The sequence below is a fragment of the Lotus japonicus genome, chromosome 4 (assembly GCF_012489685.1).
Source record: "Lotus japonicus ecotype B-129 chromosome 4, LjGifu_v1.2".
NCBI lineage: Eukaryota > Viridiplantae > Streptophyta > Magnoliopsida > Fabales > Fabaceae > Lotus > Lotus japonicus.
In genome coordinates, this window is record NC_080044.1 from 32,340,764 (window position 1) to 32,364,971 (window position 24,208).

The following is a 24,208-nucleotide window of genomic DNA, read 5'->3' on the forward strand; positions in this document are numbered from 1 at the left end:
ACTGTCTACAACTCTTCAACCATTGGTGAGCAAGTCAGGAAGGGCGTTCATATCTGAGTTCGATTATCCATGATTGTCGTTTATTACTTTCTGCTTTTGATTCTGTTAGTGTTTCTTTTGTTAGACGCACGGGCAACACCGTTGCGGATTTTCTGGCTAGGAACGCTGAAACCTATGCTAATTTAGTATGGGTGGAGGAGGTTCCTGTAGCCGCTTTTCATTTGGTTTTTTCTGATGTAATGACTCAATTGCCGGTTGACGCTTAATAGTATTTCAGTTTAATTTAAAAAAAAAAAAAGAATTGTTGATACAAAGTAAAAACTTGAGACTAGCTAATCCAGTAAAGATACCAAATCTTATGATACTACTCTTAATTATTCACTCACATCATTTAATTATATCATTTTTCTTCTTTATTTTTTTTTTATCAATTATCACAAATAGGAAATCATACACTCTCAACACAACAACAACAACAACAACAACAATAATAATAATAATAATAATAATAATAATAATAATAATAATAATAATAATAATAAGGCTTAAATATGTTTTTATCATGTAAAATAGAGGTAAATTGAAATTAATCCCTATAAAAATGTTTATAGAAAAAAGTCCACAACATTAACGAAATGTATGGAAATAATATCTCCCGTAAATTAGTGTTAAGTGATGAGTTGGCCAGAAATCTCTCTCGAACATGTCCCTCCATATCTTTTATTATTTTCCATGTCATTTTAACTAAATTCCTCATTTATTAAATTTAAACATTAAAAAAACTCTTCTTCTCTTGTTCTTTGCACTATCAAAAGGAGCAGGGGAAGCCGTGTTATTACCATCCACACCACACAAACACAACACAACTTCATAATTATTATCACAAAGAGCGTCTTCTTCAATTCAACGCAATTTCAACATCCGAAATGGGGATCTATTTGTTGAGCATTTAGTTCAACATAATCGGAACACACACATGTGTCATGTGGCGGTGTTGAACATCTCCTCACCGTAAAAAAATGAATAATTATATCTTCACACCTTAAAAATGAGTTGTGGAGAGGTGGAGGAAGAGCGAGATATGAAGAAAGGAGAGAGAAAGTAAAGATGTGATAGGTAATTTAATTGATAGAGAAAAGAGAAATAGATAGAAATGAAGGTGGAAAAGAAGTAGAGAGGTGTGTATATATCATAACTCGTAAAAAACGCTCCACCCAGAAAAGGAGATCCAGGAGGAAGAGAACGGATCCCTGATTGACGCTCATCTTCCCCCTTTCAAAACTCTAGATTCGATCCTAGCTGCTACCCTCTTTCCACATCAACCATGAAACCACCAGCCACCGCTCTCTCTCCAATCGTGAGCCACCAAGAAACCTACAACCCTAAACCAAATTGTCCTCTTCCCCAAACCCAACTCTCTGTAGATGGTGGTGGAGGAGAAGAGGAAGAAGATGATTGTGGGGGAGTGAACAGGAGAAGAAGAAGAAGAGTTTTTTTTTAATGTTTAAATTTAATAGATGGGAAATTTAATTAAAATAACATGGAAGATAATAAAAGATATGGAGGGACATTTAAGGGGGAGATTAATTCCCAAATTCACCACTTAATAGAACACACTATCGTAGAGACTATTCTCATACATTTCGTTAATGTAGATGTTTTTTTTATAAAAAGAATTATAGGGACGAATTCCAATTCACTTCTATTTTTGCAGCGATAAAAAACATATTTAAACCAACTAATAATAATAATTATTATAATTTCTTATTATTTTGTATGGAAAAAATGGGATGTTATAGTTGTGACTTGTGATTTCTATGATCTGGCTTATTTAGCTCTGTAGAATCAGAATGTCATCATTAAATGGTTTAAGTCTAATTTCAGTTTTATATTCTTAATGTCTTATCTAACTAACGGGTACTAAGTATATTCACTTTTTTTCATGACATTGACAAAAAAGGAGAAATATATGAAATACATGGGTAGAATAAGATAAGAAACATAATATGTATGAGAGAGTAATCAACTAAGGGGGAGCGCTTAGCATAATTAAAATTACATTATTAATCAAAAACCAGCCAAAATTTTGGCAAGTACATCTATTGTCATGAAAGAAACTCATTAAATGACCATTGTTCAAAACCAAGGCATTAAAAAGCACTAAGAAAAACCAAGTGAAAGTAAAACTGCTCCCCATGTCACGACGTGAGGAGAATAATACGAGAGACTTTATTCAAAACAAAAAACAATTACAAGGCCCAATAGAAACAAGGTAGTTGATCGACCCTTTAATCAAGGACACCGTCTACGATGATCTATCTTCCACATCAATGTGTGCTTCTCGACTGGAAGCAACATTGAGACACCCCTAAGTTATAGCACGTGATCCAATAGTCATCCACTGCTTGACCGTCGTTGGCCGCCCAAAGACAAACATATAAACAACGACGTGCGAGGGTCAACTTCAAGAATCTATACTAGATACAATTTATAAGCCCTTAAACATAGCAATTTCACATGTGTCATATCTAGTTTAATTTTCCCCATGTCACTCTCAAGAGCATGTTCCCTCATCCATCTTAAATTTCTTCCTCAAGGCTACCAAATGCAATAAACTTACTTACCTAATTCGAAGCATATCCTTGATGTAGTTCTTGACCATTAATATGTGTACTATTCCCTACTACCAAACAGACATAACGTTATCAATAATTGTTATTCGTGTAAGTACATTCCAGCGCCCATTTGATATCCAATTAATGATTTGAATTCGAATTGGACTGAAAATTCAATTCCCTCCAATTTTGTCCTATAAAAAACCTTAACACGATGGTAACACATTTAAAAGTTATGAGCTAACGATGGTAACACATTTTAAAGTTCTTAGCTAACGCATTTTAGCATGCGATGGTAACACATTTTAATGTGCGTTGCTTACACGCACGCTCTCTACCTCTCTGTTTTCTCTCACGCACAAACGCGCTCTGCTCTCCTTCAATTCGAAGTTAAGCTCTCTCTCTGTTCTCAGTCGTGCCTCTCCTCTCCATCGAAGCTCTCTGTCTATCTCAGTCTCTCTGTAGTCTGCACGCACACGACGAGGGTTTGGGCGTTTGGGTTTTCTTATGATTCTCAGTCACTCAAAAGGTACTTCTCAGTTTCTCTCCCTGAATTTTCTCAACTTGTATTGGGTTTTTTGATTCTGGAAAAGGGTTTGGGTTCTATCTAGGGTTTGATAGAAGTTGAACATAGAAGGAATGTTGATGAGGAAATTGAAATTGATATCTATGTGGTGGAAATTGAAATTGACATCTATCTTACAGGGGACGATCTCTTGTTTTATGAGTTAGGGCAGTCCCCTATTAGAGTTAACATTGAATTTGGGAAGACTCACACTTTTAGTGTTATATCCTTACATAGTTGTTGGAACATAGAAGGATGGAGGGGAGGGAAGACTGAAGTACAATTTAGTTCATCAAATTAATCCCACAACCTTGATTTTTATAAATATGGCACACAATAGCCAATTCGTATAGAGAATAATGGGGTATTTGTGTCTAAGTTATGAGTCTAAATGCAATGATTTATAATCATGAGGAGAAAATATTTGCATCTGCCAAATTTGAGACAATGGCAGCTTAGAAACCTCACCGGTCTAAAATATGGACTGTGTAACATTCATCTAAAATATGGATTGTGTAACATTCATCTAGATGTAACATTAATCAGAGATAGGAAAGATTATAACTGAGCTTATTTTAGAATACTTCATCACAAGTGTCATTTTTGCACAATATATTGAAGTAAACTATATGGAATTCAAATATAGATGAAAAACAGATGATCACGTCCTATAGATCTTTGTTTCCTGACTAATTCCAAGGCAACCATATGAAAAAGCTTTCTTTAAGCATATAATGCAGATCTGGCAACAGCAATCCTAGGTGTTCCTTGTTTATGCATAAGTGTCCTTTCTCTCTTTGCAGTCTTTATCACTCTATTTATGCCTATATGAATCCTCGGTGACCTCATATGGAATGATGATCTTATTTTGGCACTACAACTGTTAATCATAGTATTTATATTAAGCCAAAGTTATCAGTTTAAATGCAAGCAAATTCAGTATCTTATGCCTACTTTAGTATCACACTTTTACATGATTTTGGTGTTTTCCTTTACAATGTATTCACTGCCTCATTTGGATAACACTCTGGTGTTTTCCTGTTTCATTGTCTCTTCATAGGATGAAGAAATTTTTTCCTGTGCTTTCTGGAGACAAAGCTACCTCTTCGGTAAATCTAGAAGCATCAGAAACTCCAAGTGAGGGTATTAAAGTTGTTGATTATGAATTGTTGGAAACAGATCTAGAAATTAGGCCTCCAATTTCAAGCTATCATCCTGACATTCAAAATTAGGTAAGGAAAGCTTATTTAAAAATAGGTCGTCATCAACCTCCTCACAATTTTGTTTACCCTTGGACTGAACAAGGTAATCAGAGACGTAGATTTTGCAAAAATTGGTTTAATTTGTATAATTGGATTGATTATAGTGAATCGAAGGACCTAGCATTTTGTTTGCCACGTTTTTTTGTTTAAAAATGTCTCTAAATATGGGGCAGATCACTTTGTCACAGGGGTTTGCTGATCGGAAGAATTCTCAAAGATTGGCTAGTCATGCTACTTCTTCCAATACTCATGTTGATTGTGTGCATAAGAGTTACGATCTCATGAACCCAAACCAAAGTATCAAGGCTGCATTTGTTAATCAAACTAAACAAATGAATTCCGAATATCGTGTTCGTGTGAACACATCTCTTATAACTGCTAAGTTTCTTTTGAGGTGTGGTATGCTGTGAGACCCAAGTTTTTAAGCTTAGAATAAATTAATGAAATTCCTATTCACGATTAGGTTCAATGTATCATGAAGGGAAACCTGAACAAGTGTTTACCGAATGGAATAAATTTATGAAGGAGAAAGTTCAGGAAAAGACTAAGAAGAGTATTAAAGTCGATATAAGTTATAGCGCGAGTCTTATTCGCTTACGCCTATGGCAAGAGCGTTAGTAAACGATTAATTTACTCCTAAAGCACTATAGGAACTAATTCCAAAAATCTTCAGAGGAATATAAGAATTTATCTTATTCCTTTCCATGACAAGTGTTTCGACACGAAACCCTGGAATGTACGAACGTCCGATTCCAATTCTCGGAAGTTTGCCGAAACTGAAGCTCTAATAGCTCAAGAACCTTAATATAAATTGTTGATGAAGACTTTTTCTATTCGGAGCTTCAAACCAAGATTCCACACGCGTACTCCCATTTCTCTCGATGTTTCTAATCTTTCTTCAGAAAGAAGTTTTCTCATCCGACATCAATTGCAAAAAATAGTTTTTCGGGTAAAATCAATTTACACCGACTTTGGATCGTTTGCCTTAGTTCCAAGAAACCTGTTTTGAGTTATGGAATTCTGTCGCCAGAACCTATCTTAGAATTCACAAAGGAATGCACATGAAAAATCAGAATCGCGAAATTTTCATTTTCCTTCACCTATAAATAGGTGAGCAATAAAAAATCCAAACCCATAACCCCATTGAACCCGCGAGCTTGGAGGAGAGAAAGGGAGGAAGATATTTTCGCCGATTCTTGCCTGATCGTCGCTCTGTTCGTTGCTACGCGTAGACCTCGAGGTACTGATGCTATTCCTTACCTCTGATCGTAAATTCTGTCGCTTTTCTCTATGTCTTTCTGTGCTCAAAGTTTTGAGCTTTTTGTAAAAGTGTCCAAATAACTTGATTTCATTGTCTAAACTTATTGCCTACATGCCCAAGAGCATGAATATCCGGTTGTTTTCTGCTGAATCTCGCCGAATCGTCGCAGAGATACAATTTTCTGGAAAAACCCATTTTTGGGTTAAAGCTTCGCTTTTTGAATCAAAAACTCCTGACTGAGCTTAGCGTCAGTAGGATTAGTTGTTATAAATGTCATTAGGAACACGCTCATCAAATTTATTTTTCAAAATTATGACTTTGAGTTTTCAGGCTAAAAACACTGACAAAAATACCTCTATGTTAGTTTTCGACCCGATAATTTTTCTGAGAGTTTCCCTGGCCTGGATATCGCCTAAGAATACCTAGGAATTAAATTAGATCGAAGAAAAAGTTCGGGAAACCCTATTTTGATAGTGGCCGAAACTTATTTGGTATGGTACAGTGTCCAAAAATAATTTTTGAGTCTGTATGACTTGAGTTATAGCGTAGCTCTCTCCGTTGTCGAAATTTTCGCTTTGGTTTCGTGTCATTCCGAGTTCTGTAGCTCGAGTTATGCACGTTTTAGCGAATAAAGTGTTTTTGTACAAAACTTGAATCGAGTCAAAACTCATCCATTCAGGGAAAGCCCTTCCATTCGTGCCTAAATATTGTACTCTGAAGCTTCTTGAGCTTTGTCTAACGTTAGTTAGTATTGTTTCGATTGTACCGACTTATTTTGATTGATTTTTGCTTTGTTTGCTCTAAGGTTCGTTTGTGGAAACCTTGGACTTGACTGAGCAAGCTTGTGAGTGTGACTTACACTGTGATTCTGGAGGAACTAGAGGTGAGGGCAACTTACCTTGCTAGCTAATGTTTAAGGCGTCGACCAATTCGACTTGATTTATTGTTTATGCACTTGATTGTGATTGATTGAGACATGTTTTCTGGAGGCTTCGGCCGAGTGAACTAATTGAGACGTGTGTCTCCGTTTTCTGAGGCTTCGGCCGACATTGGTGATTGGAATTTATTTATCGCTTTGATTTGCCATTGATTGATTCATATGTTGTATTTGCTAAATGGATAATCATAGGCTATGTGAATACTTGTGCACATGATTTGCTGGATTATATTGATTATACTGTGAAATTATACGAATATTTGTGGAACGTCAGAGTGTGGGGAAACGGGTAGTTATGCCATACTCAAGATGAGAATTTGGGAAAAAGTTTGATGGGACGAACCGAGGACCGGACCCTTATTATTTTAGTGGATCGAGACCTTCTCTGGGAGTTACTTGGGATGATGGGATCTTTTAAACTTATAAGATTAGAGATAAACCTAAATGGAAACTATTTTACAAGGAAAATTCATAATACACTAAACAACCTCTGAACCCTTTAAATAATGATAACAATGTCAGATGAAAGCTTAGGGCTTGGATGTTAGTTTTGGAAAATGAGAAGTGTCGCCGAATCCAAGTTTTGGGGAAACTAATAAGTTTCTGAGTATGTTGGTACTTTTCGCTCGATGAGAAGTTTGTTGTTTGGCTATCTAGAGGATAAGTCGGGGAACTATAAATTTCCAAGTACATTGGTACTCCTTCGCTCTTTGAGCAGTTTATTTAGCCATCCAAAGGATGAGCTGGGAAGCTTCACTGAGGCGTGAGACTTCGTGAAAGCATGGAACCTCACTGAAGCATGAGACTTCGTGAAAGTGTGCAAATTCACTGAAGCGTGAGACTTCGTGAAAGCAGAAACTTCACTGAGGCGGGAGACCTCGTGCAGACAGGAACCTTCGCTGAAGCGGGAGACTTTGCGGAGGCGTGAAACTTCACTGAAGCGTGAGACTTCGTGAAGGTGTGAAACTTCATTGAAGCGGGAGACTTCATGAAGGCGCGAAACTTCACTTAAACGTGAGACTTCGTGAATGCGTGAAACTTCACTGAAGCGTGAGACTTCGTGAATGTGTGAGATTTCACTGAAGCGTGAGACTTCGTGAAAGCATAAGACTCCATTGAAGCGTGAGACTTCATGGAAGCGTGAGATTTCATCGTCGTTTACCCTAGGGCAAATGACAGGGAACATTTGTTTAGTTAGACACTTGTGCGTTGGGAGGACGATACATTGTTTGACTAACCTTATCACCTAACTTCATATGTTGAGATTTTGATGATTTGATATTGGTGAACATCGTTATGTTATTTGTTGAATTGTTGAGATATTGAATATTGTGTTGTTACTAGAGATTCGATAACATGCCATGTATATACCTTAGGGTAGGCAATGCAGAACTTATATGTATATATACAACATATATATATACCCCCTTATTCTTCACATGTTGCTTGTATTATTTATCATATTCTGTGAGTTGACCCTCGCGCCTTGGCTTTGTGTTCATGTTTGTGTTTGGGCGGTCGGCCTGCTGTCAGACGTTCAACAGTTGATTCGTGATGGTTCGTCGTTCGGGGAGGACCCGGAGCGAAATGACTACTACTGAGCCTTCGACGTGGACCCGGACTTCATGCAGGATCGGATGAGGGTCGATGTTAGGGGTGTAGTATATCGGGTGTCGTTGTCATAGCTCTGATTGTCATTTCTTATTTTGGGGCAGGGTAGGTCCCCGACTATTAGCTTGTTGTGTGGTTCTCTTCCATGAGGATCACAGGGAGTTTGTCGGACGTAGGAGGTCTTTTGGAGGCCGTTCTGGGCTGACTTACTTTCTTGGAGGACTGTATTTATAAAGGTTATGACTCTGACTATGGGTCGCACTTATTAGCCTGCGTGCACCACTTTCAGTTACTTTCCGTCATTTGAGGACACTCGTGACGATGTTTTTAGTTGCAACGAGGGCTGTACTTATATTGTATGTTAGTCGCTGTAAATCGCGATTGTGTTGAGTCTTTATTTCAATAAGTCTTTTTATTCAAACAAAACCAAAAAAAAATACTTGTTTTTCCGCCTTATTTTAATTTTGAGTTACTAAAGTGACCCCCGGAAATCGGGGTGTTACATATGCCATTTAGAGGGAGTGACGAGTCCTTTAACTCTTTATTTAAGGGGCCATTTCTTGAGTTGGTGATCACTCTAAAGGAAATTAACCCAGAAATAGCTAATATAATAGATTGTGCTCCGGGAAATAACTTTATGACTACCCCTAAGATTCAAAAGGATCTTGCCGCTGCTTGTGCATGTGAAATAACTCAACACAAATTGTATGTGATATTGCGGATGATGTGTTTTGTGTTTTGATATTGCTGGTAAAGAACAAATGGTTGTTGTTATTCGCTATGTTAATAATGAAGGTTTGGTAAAAGAAAGGTTTCTTGGGATTGTTAGTGTTAAAGAAATAAGTGCTAAGTCACTTAAGGAGGCACTTGAGAACTTGTTGTCTGTAAATGGCTTGAGTTTATCTAGCATAAGGGGGCAAGGATATGATGGAGCTAGCAATATGCGAGGTAAGTTTGGTGGTTTGAGAACTTTAATTCAAAATGAAAATCCATCCGCTTATTATGTGCATTGTTTTTCCCATCAACTTCAATTGGCACTTGTTGCATGTGCTAAGACTCACAAAGATGTTAGTGGTTTTTTCGGGAAGGTAAGTATGCTTGTTACTTTCATACGGTCTTCTAACAAGAGACAAGAATTGCTTCGGGACAAACAAGTATCTCAATTTGCTAAATTGATTGAAGAGGGTGAGATAGAGACTGATAGTGGATTAAATCAAGAATCATCTATTGCTAGAGCGGGTGACACTCGTTGGGGTTCTCACTTTAGGACTCTCACTAGATTGATGACTTTATATGGTGCCATTATTGAGGTATTTGAAGAAGTCGGGAAAGATTCGTCATTTGAAAAATATGGTGAAATCGTGCTTTTGCTAGAAGTGCTTCAGTCCTTTGATTTTATTTTCATGTTATACATGATGGTTGAGATTTTAGGATTTACAAATGGTTTCAGTGAAGCGCTACAAAAGCGTGATCAAGATCTTTTGAATGCTTTATCACTTGTCCAAGCCACCAAACAAGAATTACAAGAAATGAGGAATGATGGATGGGAAGAACTTATATCTAAGGTTATGGAAATTTGCAATAAGCATGATATTGATGTGCCTGATTTGGATGCACTGTATGTGCAAGGGAAGAAACCTAGACGACATGTTTCACTTCTAGTTTTTTTTTTTTTTTGATAAGCATTATCACTTCTAGTGTTTCTAATTTGCATCATTATAAGCATGATTGTTTATTTAATGTTTTAGATTTGCAGTTGCATGAGCTCAATGCTAGGTTTGATGAAGAGAATACTGAACTTTTACAATGTGTTTCATGTTTGAGTCCCTCATCATCATTTGAAGCTTTTGATGTGAAAAAATTATTGAGGATTGTTGAACTTTATCCAAATGATTTTGTAGATGTGTCAGAAGTGGTAGTGCGACATTAGCTTCAAAATTATGTTAGAAATGTTCGATGTGATTCAAAATTTACAAAGTTAAAAGGACATTCAGATCTTTGTGCAAAACTTGTGGAAACAAAAAAGTGCAACACATTTGATATAGTTTATAAGCTTCTGAAGTTGGCTTTAGTCTTGCCGGTAGCAACTGCAAGCGTGGAACGTGTTTTTTCAGCTATGAAGTTTGTGAAGAGTCAGTTATGTAACAAAATGAGTGATTAATGGTTAAATGATCGTCTTGTAACTTTTATAGAAAGAGATGTTATTGGAACAATTAACAATGATGTTATTTTAGCTCATTTTCAAAAAATGGATAGTAGACGATTTTCATTGTAAATACACTTCATTATATTTTCAATATATTTTAGTCTATAATTTCTTTTATGTTTAGCCACACTGATATATAAAGTCTGAATCCGCCCCTGACAGTCAACATAATGTTTAACATGTATTTTAATTAGAAATTAAGAGTTTTGGAAATTGAAAGTTTTAGAATTTGCATAAGTTACCGTCTAAGTGGCCGGTGCACGTGCGCACTTAAAACTGCATGACCTACGCATTTGTAAGTGCGAGAAAAAAAATTGAAGGGTGCTTTCGGATTTGAGAACATTAAAGATGACAATAATAGATAGATGTGGGAGCGATAACAATAGCAACTACCATATTATTTGAGGTTCCCACTAAGGTGGGTAACTTTATTTTTGGTCCACCGGTGGACCAGAGGGCAAATTTGGTTTTTCCTCCCTTGCACCCCCACCCCAACAACACAAACACTGTAGCACGACCATGGGAACTGGTGAAAAAGCTATACCAATTACCAAAGGATAGAAACCAGATAAAGTTAGAAACTTTGCAACACTCTTTTTTCAAAATCCAATTCAATTCCATCGCCTAACAAATTTCCAGCTTCTCTCTAAATGACCCAAAGCTTGTTCCTCAATTTTCTTCTTGGTTCTTAACGAAATTCTTCGTTTTCCCTCTAATCTCTTTGTAAACACGTTTCTAAAAGTCTTGGGTGAAATTCTGGAACTTTGGGTGTAATTTCAAGCGTGATTTCTAGGATTCTGGGTGGGTCGGTTCGACAACTTGGCCGGAAAATCGTAACCATTCCTCCCCTGTTGCAGTGTAAAAAATGCAATCCCTTATGATCCCCTCAACAATCAGTAACAAAAATCACCACCATACAGTCAGGAAAAATGCCATAAAGTCAATCTGTTTTGCCATGATGCATTGGTTTCAAAATTATTCACATCAAAGTACTTATTCAGAGAACACAAATCCCACAAGCAACAACAAAACTTATTCTCAATTTCCCTAAAACAGTAACAAACGCAACATTAACGCCGAGAAGCCAACAACTTTAATCACTTCCTTCAGTCTTAAATTTCCACCAGTCCAGAAACTTAGCCTCAGCAGCCAATGTGTCTACCTTGTATAGTGCATGATTTGCGACCCAACATTATTTTACACCAGATGATCATCGTGTATCTTCCTCTCTCTCCATACTAGATTCGACCTATGCGAACACAACTGAATGGAACCCAGATCTGAAGGAGGAGTAAATCGAACCCAGATCTGAATGGAGGAGTGAATCAAACCTAGATCTGAAAATTGGTTCTGTGTATCGAACCCAGATCTGAAATTTGGCTCTGCTCGCCGACAACCCTGCCTTCTTCCTCCTCATGCTCGCTCTGATTCCGTTCGCCGTCTTCCTCACCGGCGCGTTCTTCCTCCGGTGAAGTCTCACCGCCGAGGCAGCCAACTACTTCGGCGTCTGCAACGCTGTCGCCCTTGTCGTCGCTGTGTACATCCTGGCCTACGGCTTCGTCCCAGATCTTCAAGGAGCTCGTTATGCTTGAAGGTGGATATGGTGGTGGCGGTGGTGGCTGTTTGAAGGTGGATACGGTGGTGGATGTGGTTACATACATGCTTCTGTTTTAGAAGAGAGGATGATGTTTACGTTTTTACCCTTTTATGACCAAATGAATCCTAGCCACTCATTCCAAAGAATATTCTTAGATTCAAGATCCAATGGTGTTAAACTCTGGTCCACCGGTGGACCAAAAATAAAGTTACCCACCTTAGTGAGAACCATTATTTGAGTGTAGTCAACACCAACAAAGTGATAAAAGAGACAAATTTTATTTTACAGAACATGTTTGTTCGTAGTATTCGTTCCTGTCCAGTTAGGCCCCAACCAACTTTCCAAGCCGCCAAGCACCAATACCGTGGGTTCCATTCTTCAAAACAAGTTTCCATCGTTTCCAATTCTAAATCTTCATCCCTCTTTGCCACAAACCCACCTTTACCTTCAACTTCAACTTCAACCTCAACCCATCTTCGAAGGTATAAACAGGAACAACAGAGAGAAACCCTTTCTCTCTCTAAGAAAGCAATGGTGGCGCTACTTGTAGCAACCAGGTCCGACTCGGCTTCCATCAACCCGGCCAATGCCCTATTGGCCATGCCCGGTTGGCAACCCGGACCCGATTTCCAGGTTCAAACTCTTTACCATTTCTCATCATGTCTCTTTTTCGCTGTTGTTTTGATTTCTCATTTATCTGTTTTTTTTTTGGGTCTATAAATTTAGGATGATATGAAGAGCTTTGTGAATGAAGGGTTGAGGGTTTTGCTGCATGGGAAGAGTATAGTGGTGGAAGATGACTTGGACAAGAGATGGGAAGAGGTTACAGGAGAGGTTGTTGATGAAGTCATCTTCTTTAGCAAGCACACAGCTGTTTCTAACAAACCTGCACTAACTGTTCACCCTATTGGTAATTTCTTGTCAATTCTCATTACCCTTTTCTTTATTTTAGTTTTTTGATATTTGCCTGTAATTTTGTGAACTGAAAAGTGTATTTGTTGGGTGGAATGTGTGTGTGTGTATATGCAGGAGTTCCTCATTTGCGTGAAGGGGATGTTCCGCCTCAAGGCGGAAAACCTGGATGGGCAGCGCTGCCAAATCCTAGGATGGGACCTTGGCTTCGACTTTTAAAAAAGATTGCTGAGGCTCGTAATCTGGTTCCTGAATTTGAGGTGTATTTTCTTTTTGCTTAAATGGAATTTAGATTGCTTTTCGTTTCTTGCCTTTTGATGTTGTTTCTTGTGTGACTGTTTTTGCTGTTGGCAAATTAGCTTCTGTTATTTAGTTATATATTAAGTTAAGTAGTTCAGCTTGGGATTCAACATTCCTGAAAAAACACGGCATGTTTCGCGGAGATTGCTCAATGTTTATCAAGTATGTGTTTTAAAAATTGAAAAGCAACCAGTTTGATTTGTTTCCTCAATATAGATTACTTTGGAGGCCACTCATCATGGACCAGTGACTAATAAGCCAACCATGTTTCTAGAGATTGGTGAGCGCTTTTTCCTTGTTGCTAGATGTATTTCAAATTGTGGATTGCATAGTCTATTAATAGTTTTTCAATTAGGTACTATGAAAATGTGTGTTGTCTCTGCATCCTCCATTATTTGGTGTATAGAACTATAGATCAAGTTAGTCTTTATTTTGGCCGTCAATTTCATTTTCAATTCACATTCATCTTTCTCCGTCATGAAAGTGCAAGATTTTTGTGAAGGCGAGTGGGGGTCTGTGATTTTTAGGTTTTCCGTGGGATGTGATATGTTGTATGTCAAAAGAGCAGTAAGAGGCAGCATGCAAATAAGCAGTGTTATTTTCATTCATACTTCATTTGTGTATAAGGAGTATCTTTGGTGGTATTGGGTCAGTCTTGAATGGCTGAAGGTGTTTAAGAACATAAATTCAAATTATTTCTGGGGTTAAAGTATACATATTTGGTGCTCAATTTTTTATTGGCTTTATAGTATCATTGGAGTTTTTTTGACCATAAACTGTCAATATTTGGGGTTCATGCAACTTTACCTGAGCTCCTATCTTCTCTTTGAGGCCATTGATGAAAATGTCCATAAGGTGAGCTTCATCGACACTTCTAAGCATGCCTGCGTATTTCTCAAATTAAGGCTCAAAATCCCCTACACTGCCATCTTGCTTCAATGAGAGCAATATTGCAAAAGGATTCATAGCCATCGAAGGTTCGAAACGCTCCACCACCGCCCTCTTGAACTCCTCTGAACTACATACTTCACCCTGGGTTACAATTCTCCAACCATTGAAACCAGCTCAATGCCTTCCCTTCCTTCACAGATATAGGCACCTGCAACTTGTCCTCATCACCTGCTTCACTGTTGCAAACCCACACTCTAGGCCCAGATTTGGCAAAGTCTATGAGAGGAGGCCCAAGCAAGGGACAGCTGTACCTGAAGATCCACCTTCTAGAAGCTTGGATCCCAAGATAACCGACTAATGAGGTGGCAACACACACATGGGTGAGGGGGGGACCATAGGGTATCAACCTAGGGAATATATGTTGGTTTGGGGAGAGAGTGAGGTAGGCAGAAATTAGTCTGGACTGGGAGAGATTGAGCACTCTCGAATTGCTCAAGTTTATCTTGTTATTTTCTTCCTTGTATTTCCCTAAACACTGCTTCTGGGTTCATACCAGAGGATTCAGTGCCTTAATAGCATTCAATCTTCTTCTTTCCTATTACATTTTTCTGGTACCTAACATTGGTATCAGAGCTCCCGAACCAAAGGGAGCTTTGTATGGTACTCACCCGCAGCGCTATGGAGAATCGGGTTGACAACTTGGAGCGTTCCCTCACCGAGATGAAGGAAGTGGCTCACGAACAGTTTGAGGAGCTCCGACGACTCTTCCTGAGTCGCGACAACCGGCGAAGGGGTCGTTCCAACACCCCACGCCATCGAAGAACCTCACGCGATGCGAGCTCAGTCACCGCAAGGAGAAGCGATTTCGGGTCACAACCCGGGTCGCGCTCTTGGTCTCGAGCTGCGACGCACGATCGTGAGCAGCACGAACCCTATCATCACCGTCACCATCTGCGAGCAGTCACGGGAAGGCGAGTCGACATTCCGATGTTCAACGGAAGCGACGCGTATGGCTGGATAACGAAGGTCGAACGTTTTTTCAGGCTCAGTCGGGTCGAAGAAAGGGAGAAGATCGAGATGGTGATGATCGCCATGGAAGATCGTGCCCTCAGCTGGTTTCAGTGGTGGGAAGAGCAAGCTCAGGAGCGAGCTTGGGAACCGTTCAAACAAGCTCTGATCCGCCGTTTCCAACCGGATCTTGTCCAGAACCCGTTTGGACCTCTACTCAGTGCCAAACAGAAGGGTAGCGTCATGGAATATCGAGAAGCCTTCGAGCTCTTAGCTGCACCCATGAGAAACGCTGACAGGGAGGTGTTAAAAGGGGTATTCCTGAACGGTTTGCAGGAAGACATCAAGGCTGAAATGAAATTGTACCCAGCTGATGACCTCGCTGAGCTGATGGACAGAGCACTGCTGCTCGAGGAGAAAAACTCCGCTATGAGAGGAGGGAAACTGAGAGATGATGACAAACGTGGGTGGAAGGAGAAAGGAGGAACTGGGGGAAGGTATTTTCCCAGTACTGGAGACAACAAGGGGAGGTTTACTAACTCTGCTGCGAATCACCAAAACAGAGGGGGAACTGGAACTGCTGAAAATGATGGAAAAAATCTTGTGAACAAAGGGGGAACAGGAAGCAATGAAGGAAAAATTCCTGAGAAGAAGTGGAATGGAGGGCAAAGGCTCTCTCAAACCGAGCTACAGGAAAGAAGTAGAAAGGGGTTATGCTTTAAGTGTGGGGAGAAGTGGGGAAGGGAGCACATAAGTGCCATGAGGAATTATCAATTGATTCTGGTAGAGGGGGAAGAGGAAGAAGAGGAAGATGAGGTTTTCGAAGAGGCTGAGGATGGGGAATTCATTTTGGAAGGAAAGGTGCTGCAATTATCCATGAATAGCAAGGAAGGGTTAACCTCTAATAGATCTTTCAAGGTCAAAGGAAAGATTGGGAGCAGAGAAGTTCTGATATTGGTGGATTGTGGGGCAACCAGCAACTTCATTTCTCAAGAGCTGGTGGTGGAACTAGACATACCTGTGATTGCCACTTCAGAGTATATAGTGGAGGTGGGAAATGGGGCTAGGGAGAGAAATTCCGGAGTATGTAAGAACCTGAAGCTAGAGGTTCAGGGGATTCCCATTACTCAACATTTTTTCATCCTAGGCCTAGGGGGAACAGAAGTGGTGCTGGGAATGGATTGGCTTGCTAGTCTTGGCAACATTAGAGCAAATTTCCAAAAGCTGACCATTCAATGGGAGGTTCAAGGACAGAAAATGTTCTTACAAGGGGAACCATCCTGGTGTAAGATTGCTGCAGGATGGAAATCTATTAAAAAGACTATGGAGAAGGAGGGTGAAGCATATTACCTTTCTTATGAGGGGTTGACTGAGGATACAAGGATTGCAACTGAGATTTCAGAAGAGATAGAGGGAATCCTAGCAGAATTTCCTGAAGTTTTTCAAGAACCAAAGGGGCTACCTCCCAAGAGAGCAACAGATCATGCCATTTTGCTTCAAGAAGGAGCTTCCATACCCAACAGTAGGCCCTACAGGTATCCATTCTATCAGAAAAATGAGATTGAAAAATTAGTAAAAGACATGCTCAAGGCAGGGATCATTAGACCCAGTACAAGCCCTTTTAGCAGTCCTGCTATATTGGTGAAAAAGAAAGATGGAGGGTGGCGATTTTGTGTGGATTATAGAGCCCTCAACAAGCTTACAATCCCTGACAAATTCCCTATACCAATTATTGATGAACTGTTAGATGAAATAGGAGCAGCTGTGGTTTTTTCAAAACTTGATTTGAAATCTGGTTATCACCAGATTAGAATGAGAGGAAGACATTCCTAAGACTGCTTTCAGAACCCATGAGGGCCACTATGAATACCTAGTCCTACCATTTGGCCTATCCAATGCACCCTCAACCTTTCAAGCACTCATGAACCAAGTCTTGAAGCCCTATCTTAGAAAATTTGCACTTGTATTTTTTGATGATATCTTGATATACAGTGAGAGTGAGGAAAAGCATAGGGAACACTTGAGGAAAGTTTTGCAAGCTTTAGAGGATAACCACCTGGTGGCAAACCAAAAGAAATGTTCTTTTGGTCAACTGGAATTGGTGTATTTAGGGCATGTGATATCAGGACAAGGGGTAGCTGCTGACCCTAACAAAATCAAAGATATGTTGAACTGGCCCACTCCAAAAGATGTGAAAGGATTAAGAGGTTTCCTTGGGTTAACAGGGTATTATAGGAAATTTGTGAAGAATTATAGTAAACTGGCCCAACCTCTCAACCATTTACTCAAAAAGAACAACTTCAATTGGAGTGAAGAGGCAGCTCAGGCTTTTGAGAATCTGAAGGTGATCATGACAACTGTGCCAGTTTTGGCAGTGCCAAATTTTGCAAAAACCTTTGTTCTAGAGACTGATGCATCAGGAAAAGGGTTAGGGGCTGTACTAATGCAAGATGGGAAACCAGTGGCTTATATGAGTAAGACACTTTCAGAAAGAGCACAGGCCAAGTCTGTATATGAGAGAGAATTAATGGCAGTCGTGATTGCAGTTCAGAAATGGAGACACTATCTCCTAGGGCAGAAATTCATCATACATACAGATCAGAAGAGCCTAAGTTTCTTAGCTGAACAGAGGTTGATGGGAGAGGAACAGCAGAAATGGGTATCCAAATTAATGGGATTTGATTTTGAAATCAAATACAAGCCAGGAATTGAGAATAAGGCAGCAGATGCATTATCCAGAAAAATGCAATTCTCAGCTATATCTTCAGTTCATTGTGCAGATTGGGAGGATTTAGAAACTGAGATTATGGCAGAGGAAAAATATAGGAAAATCATGCAAGAGCTGATCACTCAAGGCACTTCTGTGGCAGGGTACCAATTGAGGAGAGGGAGATTACTCTATAAAGGGAGGATTGTCATTCCCAAAGGGTCTGGGAAAATTCTCACCATATTACAAGAGTTCCATGATTCTAAACAAGGGGGACATGCAGGCATTTTCAGAACCTATAAGAGGATTTCTGCTCTCTTTTTCTGGGAAGGGATGAAGCTGGATATTCAGAGTTATGTACAGAAATGTGAAGTATGTCAAAGGAACAAATATGAAGCACTCAGCCCAGCTGGCTTCCTACAGCCACTACCCATCCCTACTCAGGTATGGACTGACATTTCCATGGATTTCATTGGGGGGCTACCTAAAACCATGGGGAAAGACACAATACTGGTAGTAGTGGACAGATTCACCAAGTATGCTCACTTCTTTGCACTCTCACACCCTTATAATGCAAAAGAAGTTGCAGAACTCTTTATCAAGGAGGTAGTCAAACTACATGGATTTCCTACATCCATAGTCTCTGATAGAGACAGAGTTTTCCTAAGCACCTTCTGGACAGAACTATTCAAATTAGCAGGAACCAAATTGAAATTTAGTTCTGCATACCACCCACAAACAGATGGACAGACTGAGATTGTAAACAAATGTGTGGAGACCTATCTTAGGTGTGTGACTGGGACCAAACCCAAACAGTGGCCTAAGTGGTTGTGTTGGGCAGAATTTTGGTACAACACCAACTACCACTCTGCCATCAAAACCACACCCTTCAAAGCATTATATGGGAGGGAAGCACCCGTGATCATCAAGGGGACTGATTCTTTAACTTCAGTAGAGGAAGTTGAAAGGATGACTGCTGAGAGGAACTTACTTCTGAGAGAGCTCAAAGAAAATCTGGAAAAGGCCCAGAACAGAATGAAACAGCAGGCCAATAGACACAGGAGAGATGTGCAGTTTGAGATTGGGGACATGGTATATCTCAAGATACAGCCTTATAAGCTCAAAAGCCTGGCTAAAAGGAAAAATCAGAAGCTTAGTCCAAGGTACTATGGACCCTTTTTAGTGATAGGCAAGATCAATCCTGTTGCTTACAAGTTGCAATTACCAGAGGGCAGTCTAATCCATCCAGTATTTCACATTTCCTTGCTCAAGAAGGCAATTAATGAGGGAACTCCTTGCCAACCATTACCCAGCTCATTAACAGAAGATTGGGAGCTCTTAGTAGAACCAGAAACTATTCTAGGAACAAGACAGAAGGAGAATGGGAGCATTGAAGTTTTGGTTAGATGGAAAGATCTTCCAACTTTTGAAGATTCCTGGGAAGACTACACTGCTCTGCTGGAACAATTCCCTAATCATCACCTTGAGGACAAGGTGATTCTTCAAGGGGGGAGAGATGTTGCAAACCCACACTCTAGGCCCAGATTTGGCAAAGTCTATGAGAGGAGGCCCAAGCAAGGGACAGCTGTACCTGAAGATCCACCTTCTAGAAGCTTGGATCCCAAGATAACCGACTAATGAGGTGGCAACACACACATGGGTGAGGGGGGGACCATAGGGTATCAACCTAGGGAATATATGTTGGTTTGGGGAGAGAGTGAGGTAGGCAGAAATTAGTCTGGACTGGGAGAGATTGAGCACTCTCGAATTGCTCAAGTTTATCTTGTTATTTTCTTCCTTGTATTTCCCTAAACACTGCTTCTGGGTTCATACCAGAGGATTCAGTGCCTTAATAGCATTCAATCTTCTTCTTTCCTATTACATTTTTCTGGTACCTAACATTCACGAATTCGGAAAAATCTTTCTAACTTGCTAACCCAGCCATACACGTCCTCTTCCCCATCCAACACAGGAATCTCCATTCTCCCGCCATCGGTCTCTGACCATCGGCGTTGGTCCTTCCCCAACCACTCCTTCAAAATTCGGATCTCCGTGATTGGAATAGATGCATTAGTAACGGCGTCTCCGTTCACTCTGTGTGGTATGTTTGCGATCAATTCCTCCAATCTCCGAAATCGCTCCTTCTTTCTCTCGCGATCTAAGTCCCTTTCGGCTTTCTCTGCAATCTTCCTCCACACAGGCTCTGAAATTCTCTTCTCTGGCACGATTGAAAGCCTCCGACATTTACCAAACGATTCTTGATTCTTGTAGTCTTTCTGACCATAAACAATCTTGAAACTACAGCTCTGATGGAGCTCTGGTACCAATGATAAGAACTAGGGTAAAAGAAGAAGAAATTGAGAATTGTATTGGCTGTGAACTATCTCTGCTTCTCTTGAGAGAACCAGATGAAAAAATAATGATACACTGGATATTCGAGAGATTCAGACTCTCCACTCAACTCTCTAACTGAATTCCTAACTTTTACTCCCTTCCCCCAACTTACTCTTATCCAATGAGTTAGCGACCTAGGCCCAACCTGACTGAGCCAGTTATTCAGGGCTGACTCTTTACTACTATCTTAGAACTGACTCACGATCACACAGACAGTCCTTAACTCTTCCTATTCTTCCTCTCATACACTTAAGTGACAGGAGATCGAGACCTATCATCTTGTAAACAAATTACCACCCTTTCCTTTGGTTCTTCCCCGCTCAAAATCCCTCCTCTCCCTCAACATATTACCTCTCACTGTGTTAGCTACATCAATCCTGGGTATAAACTAGTTTTGGTTTGTCATTATTTTTAATATCACTTTTATCTACTCCTTTTGAGGCTGTATCCTCCTTTCTGCTTTCATCATGATACTTGGTGTTTCATGGATGTTAGCATTTATTGACCTTTTTCATTCCGATATTATTTTCTCTTGCGCATAGATAAGCTAGATATTTGCCTTTATTTTGAATTACTTTGTGGCTGCCAAAGGTACACAAAGCAGTTAACTGCAATTTGAACTTAGTAAAACAACTGGTTTTATGCTCTGCTATAGGTAGTACAGATGACTATTGGAAGAGACTAGATGCTGCTGAAGTTATGGCTCAGGTTTAGTGGACTTTTGTACTTTTTCTGTTATTTCTATAAACTTGGCATTGATATCTTGAATTTTTGGTATAGACTATGGATAACATTCTTTCACACTTTGTTTTGGAGATGGTTTTTCGAAGGAAAGGGAGGGGAGAGCTTACTTTTTTATTTTTAAATTAAGAAAATTATATAATATATATGATAATAAATAAATTATTAGTGTATTATATTTATACAAGTTTATTATTTCATGGCTTTTATTTTCAATAATCATAACATTAATTACTATTTATTTTGAAATAAAAGGTAAGCCCTCCCCTTCCTTTTCCCCGAAAAACCAACTCCCAAACTACCCCTATGAAAAACTTTTCCTGGATACCGCAGCTGTTCATATTTTTTCTTGTTTACCGAAAATATTTTGTTTGGATTCTTACAGTTAGTCTGGGAAGGACTTGGACTTGGAGGAGGAACAGATATAGGAAACTGGGGCAGGTAGAATCATTAAGCTAAGAAGTAGTGATGTTAGCAGGCTTAGTAGTTTTGTATTTGTATTTACATGAGGTCTTCACATCATGCAAATGTGTTCACTCAATCTGTTATACAAGATCCAATATATGAATATGGTTAATATATGGTCTTCCAGCTTCACACTTTCTGCCTTGGTGGACTATATTATATTTTTCTGATACTTCTCAATTGTTCTTATGTTGATATTGTCAAGTCATGGATTAGTTTAAAAGGAATTTTAGGTATATTTTTATATCTTATTAGACCTTCTTTCTATAATTGAAGTTTTTCTATCCTGAATCTAATTCTCATGCTCTTATAGGGAGAATGATAAGAAGAAAGTCCTTCTTGGGATAGGTGGTGGACATTATGCACCTCGGCATATGGATGTAGTACTGTAAGTAGTTATTGTCAATGAACTGTGTTTTCTTTATAGTTAAATTTTCTGATTATGTTTAAGAAAGGCTAGAACTTTACTGCTACACTCAACTCTGTCACTTTCAGGTAGTTTGAAAACCCTTTTCTGATTGTGTTTACCTTTTAAGGTATTGATTTTTAAATTGACCCACATTATCAAATTACTTAATGTGCAGATGAAGACTTTTGTCATATTATTATGAAAATTGGTGAGGAAAATGTAGCAATTTAGCCCCATGCCCCCATCAACTTTTTATTGTTATAAATTACATTATCCATCAAAAGTGTGTAAATTGTACATTCAAATGGATTATGGGAATGAATTGCACTCGTGAAAAGCTTGGGGGATAAACTTAAAAAACTGTGATGAAGTTAAAGGTTGCATTTTTTAAATTATCTGTGACTTCAATGATGCGTCTTTATTCTGGTCTAATAAACTTCTAGTATAACATCTTGAGAAAAAAGATATTTACAGAAAATGTGATGATAATGAAAATGCATTTTAGACCTTGCTACCTTGAATTTCTTCCATGCGTAACAACTTTTATTTCTAAAGCACTGAAAATGTTACATGTTTTCTCAAACTTGATCTCATGCTGTTTTCACTTACCTGATAATTACAATTCTCAACTTGAACCTGCATTTTGTGTTCTCGTGGATATATGTTTTGCTTAAATTAAATGTGGATATACTTACTTTACCCTTGCAATCTAGGAAAGATGATGTTTGGGTGGGGCACCTGCTTTCTGGATATTCACTGCCAATGGAAGACCCAAACAATGCAAAGGGAGAAAGAAATACAGAGATCGGTGGTACTTGGAAAGAGTCTATAAAAGCTGCATATGAGGCCTCTAAATCTGCTTTTCCTGGTGGTGAAATTCTTGCACATCTTGACCACAAGTGAGGCTTATGATAAATTGATAATTTGCCTACTGCAACAGCTACCTGTTTGCTTGCTATGCATGAACTGAATGCTATTGAATTATTATTTTATGGCTGTCCACATGCTATTATCTCGCAGTGCTTCATCAGTAATAGATTTTAAACCAAAAGGATAGAAGAAGCTTTGTATGGGTGGAAAAAGGAGTGAAAGAGTTAAAATCCTTTTCCCTCATCACCCAGTTTTTCTCTGAAACAGATTCTTCGGCATTTTTCTAGGTAATTAATGAAGGATTCCTTCCAACTAAGGAAAAATGTCAAAAGGTGAAACAAATGAGTTCTATGTAGTACAAACCTAGACCCTTCCTCCTCATGGCTGCCATCCTTCCATGTAGTACAAACCTAGTTCCATGTAGTTACACTCCTTGAAGGAGGGAAATAACCCAAAATGATGTTCATACCTTCCATGTTGCTTATGTGTCTGTTGTTTGTGAAGCTTATTTATGATCTATTATGAAGAAGCCATGTCATGTTCATACCTTAAAAATTAAGAAATCTATGTATGATGTCTTGTACAACTAAATTTTGAACCTGTTGTAAAGCTGACTGATTTTAGCTTGGCCAAGAAGATCCTTGCTATGACATTGCAGATAGGCCTTAAAGCTTTTCCTTTCTAAGTTTTTACTCAAGTTAATGTTTTTCCTAAACTAGTGGTTTATGGCAGGAGTTTCAAAGGCTGGCAAAAAAACGCTATCACAGGATTCCTCACAGAGCAGAATATAAAAATTGGAAAGCCAAATAACTTCTATTGAGTTTTGACTTTAGTGGATTTCTGCAGACTGCGGAAAGAAGCTGGCTTAAGATTTTTGTAGAACAGCAGACTAGCAATTCAGTTCAGTTCACCTTTAGATTATTGTGACAGTTATTAAGTGAAGTTTGTGATATACTGATATATAGATAAATTCTAATTTTAATAAAAATTATACATGTATCAATCAAACAATATAGAAGCTTGGCATTTTATGTTATGTTCTTATGCATTTATTTGTGGATTTGTACCCTAGACTGATGATAAATGTACAGCAGATTGGTTATGTTACCTTGACAATATTTGAGTCAAAGATGAACAATAAATTATAGTTCCATGACCACCTATATATTTGTGCCTCATCTGTAAAGCTTGCCTTTCTTGTGCATGTATAATACAAATGCCTCAAAGATTTAGTTGATTAATAGGAACAGGGGGAAAAAGTGAGAGATGGTGAATGAGAGGATGATCTTACACAACTTCCACTTAGGATTAAAAGTCTGCTTCTAAAAGCAGCATATATTTGATAAATGATGATTTCCTGAATTCTCATTTTGACATAGCATCTTGTATAGCTTTTTATTCTGCATGGAAAGGAATATTTTAGCTGTGCAGAAATTTTGTTCGGATTATTGCTAAGT

The 24,208-nt window shown here is 38.9% G+C and overlaps 1 protein-coding gene and 1 pseudogene across 1 annotated transcript; both read left to right on the forward strand.

The window, feature by feature from the left end:
- Positions 1–4,241: 4,241 nt before the first annotated feature.
- On the forward strand, positions 4,242–10,526 carry LOC130715757 (uncharacterized; annotated as a pseudogene).
- A 1,814-nt stretch (positions 10,527–12,340) lies between these two features.
- Positions 12,341–23,914, forward strand: LOC130710172 (D-aminoacyl-tRNA deacylase). The gene is made up of 9 exons (XM_057559343.1): positions 12,341–12,687; positions 12,781–12,964; positions 13,084–13,226; positions 13,483–13,546; positions 20,922–20,974; positions 21,393–21,448; positions 21,786–21,860; positions 22,595–22,780; positions 23,484–23,914. Exons 1-9 carry the CDS (start codon positions 12,346–12,348, stop codon positions 23,569–23,571), a joined length of 1,191 nt encoding a protein of 396 aa, XP_057415326.1. The 5' UTR covers positions 12,341–12,345; the 3' UTR covers positions 23,572–23,914.
- The last annotated feature ends 294 nt before the right edge of the window (positions 23,915–24,208 follow it).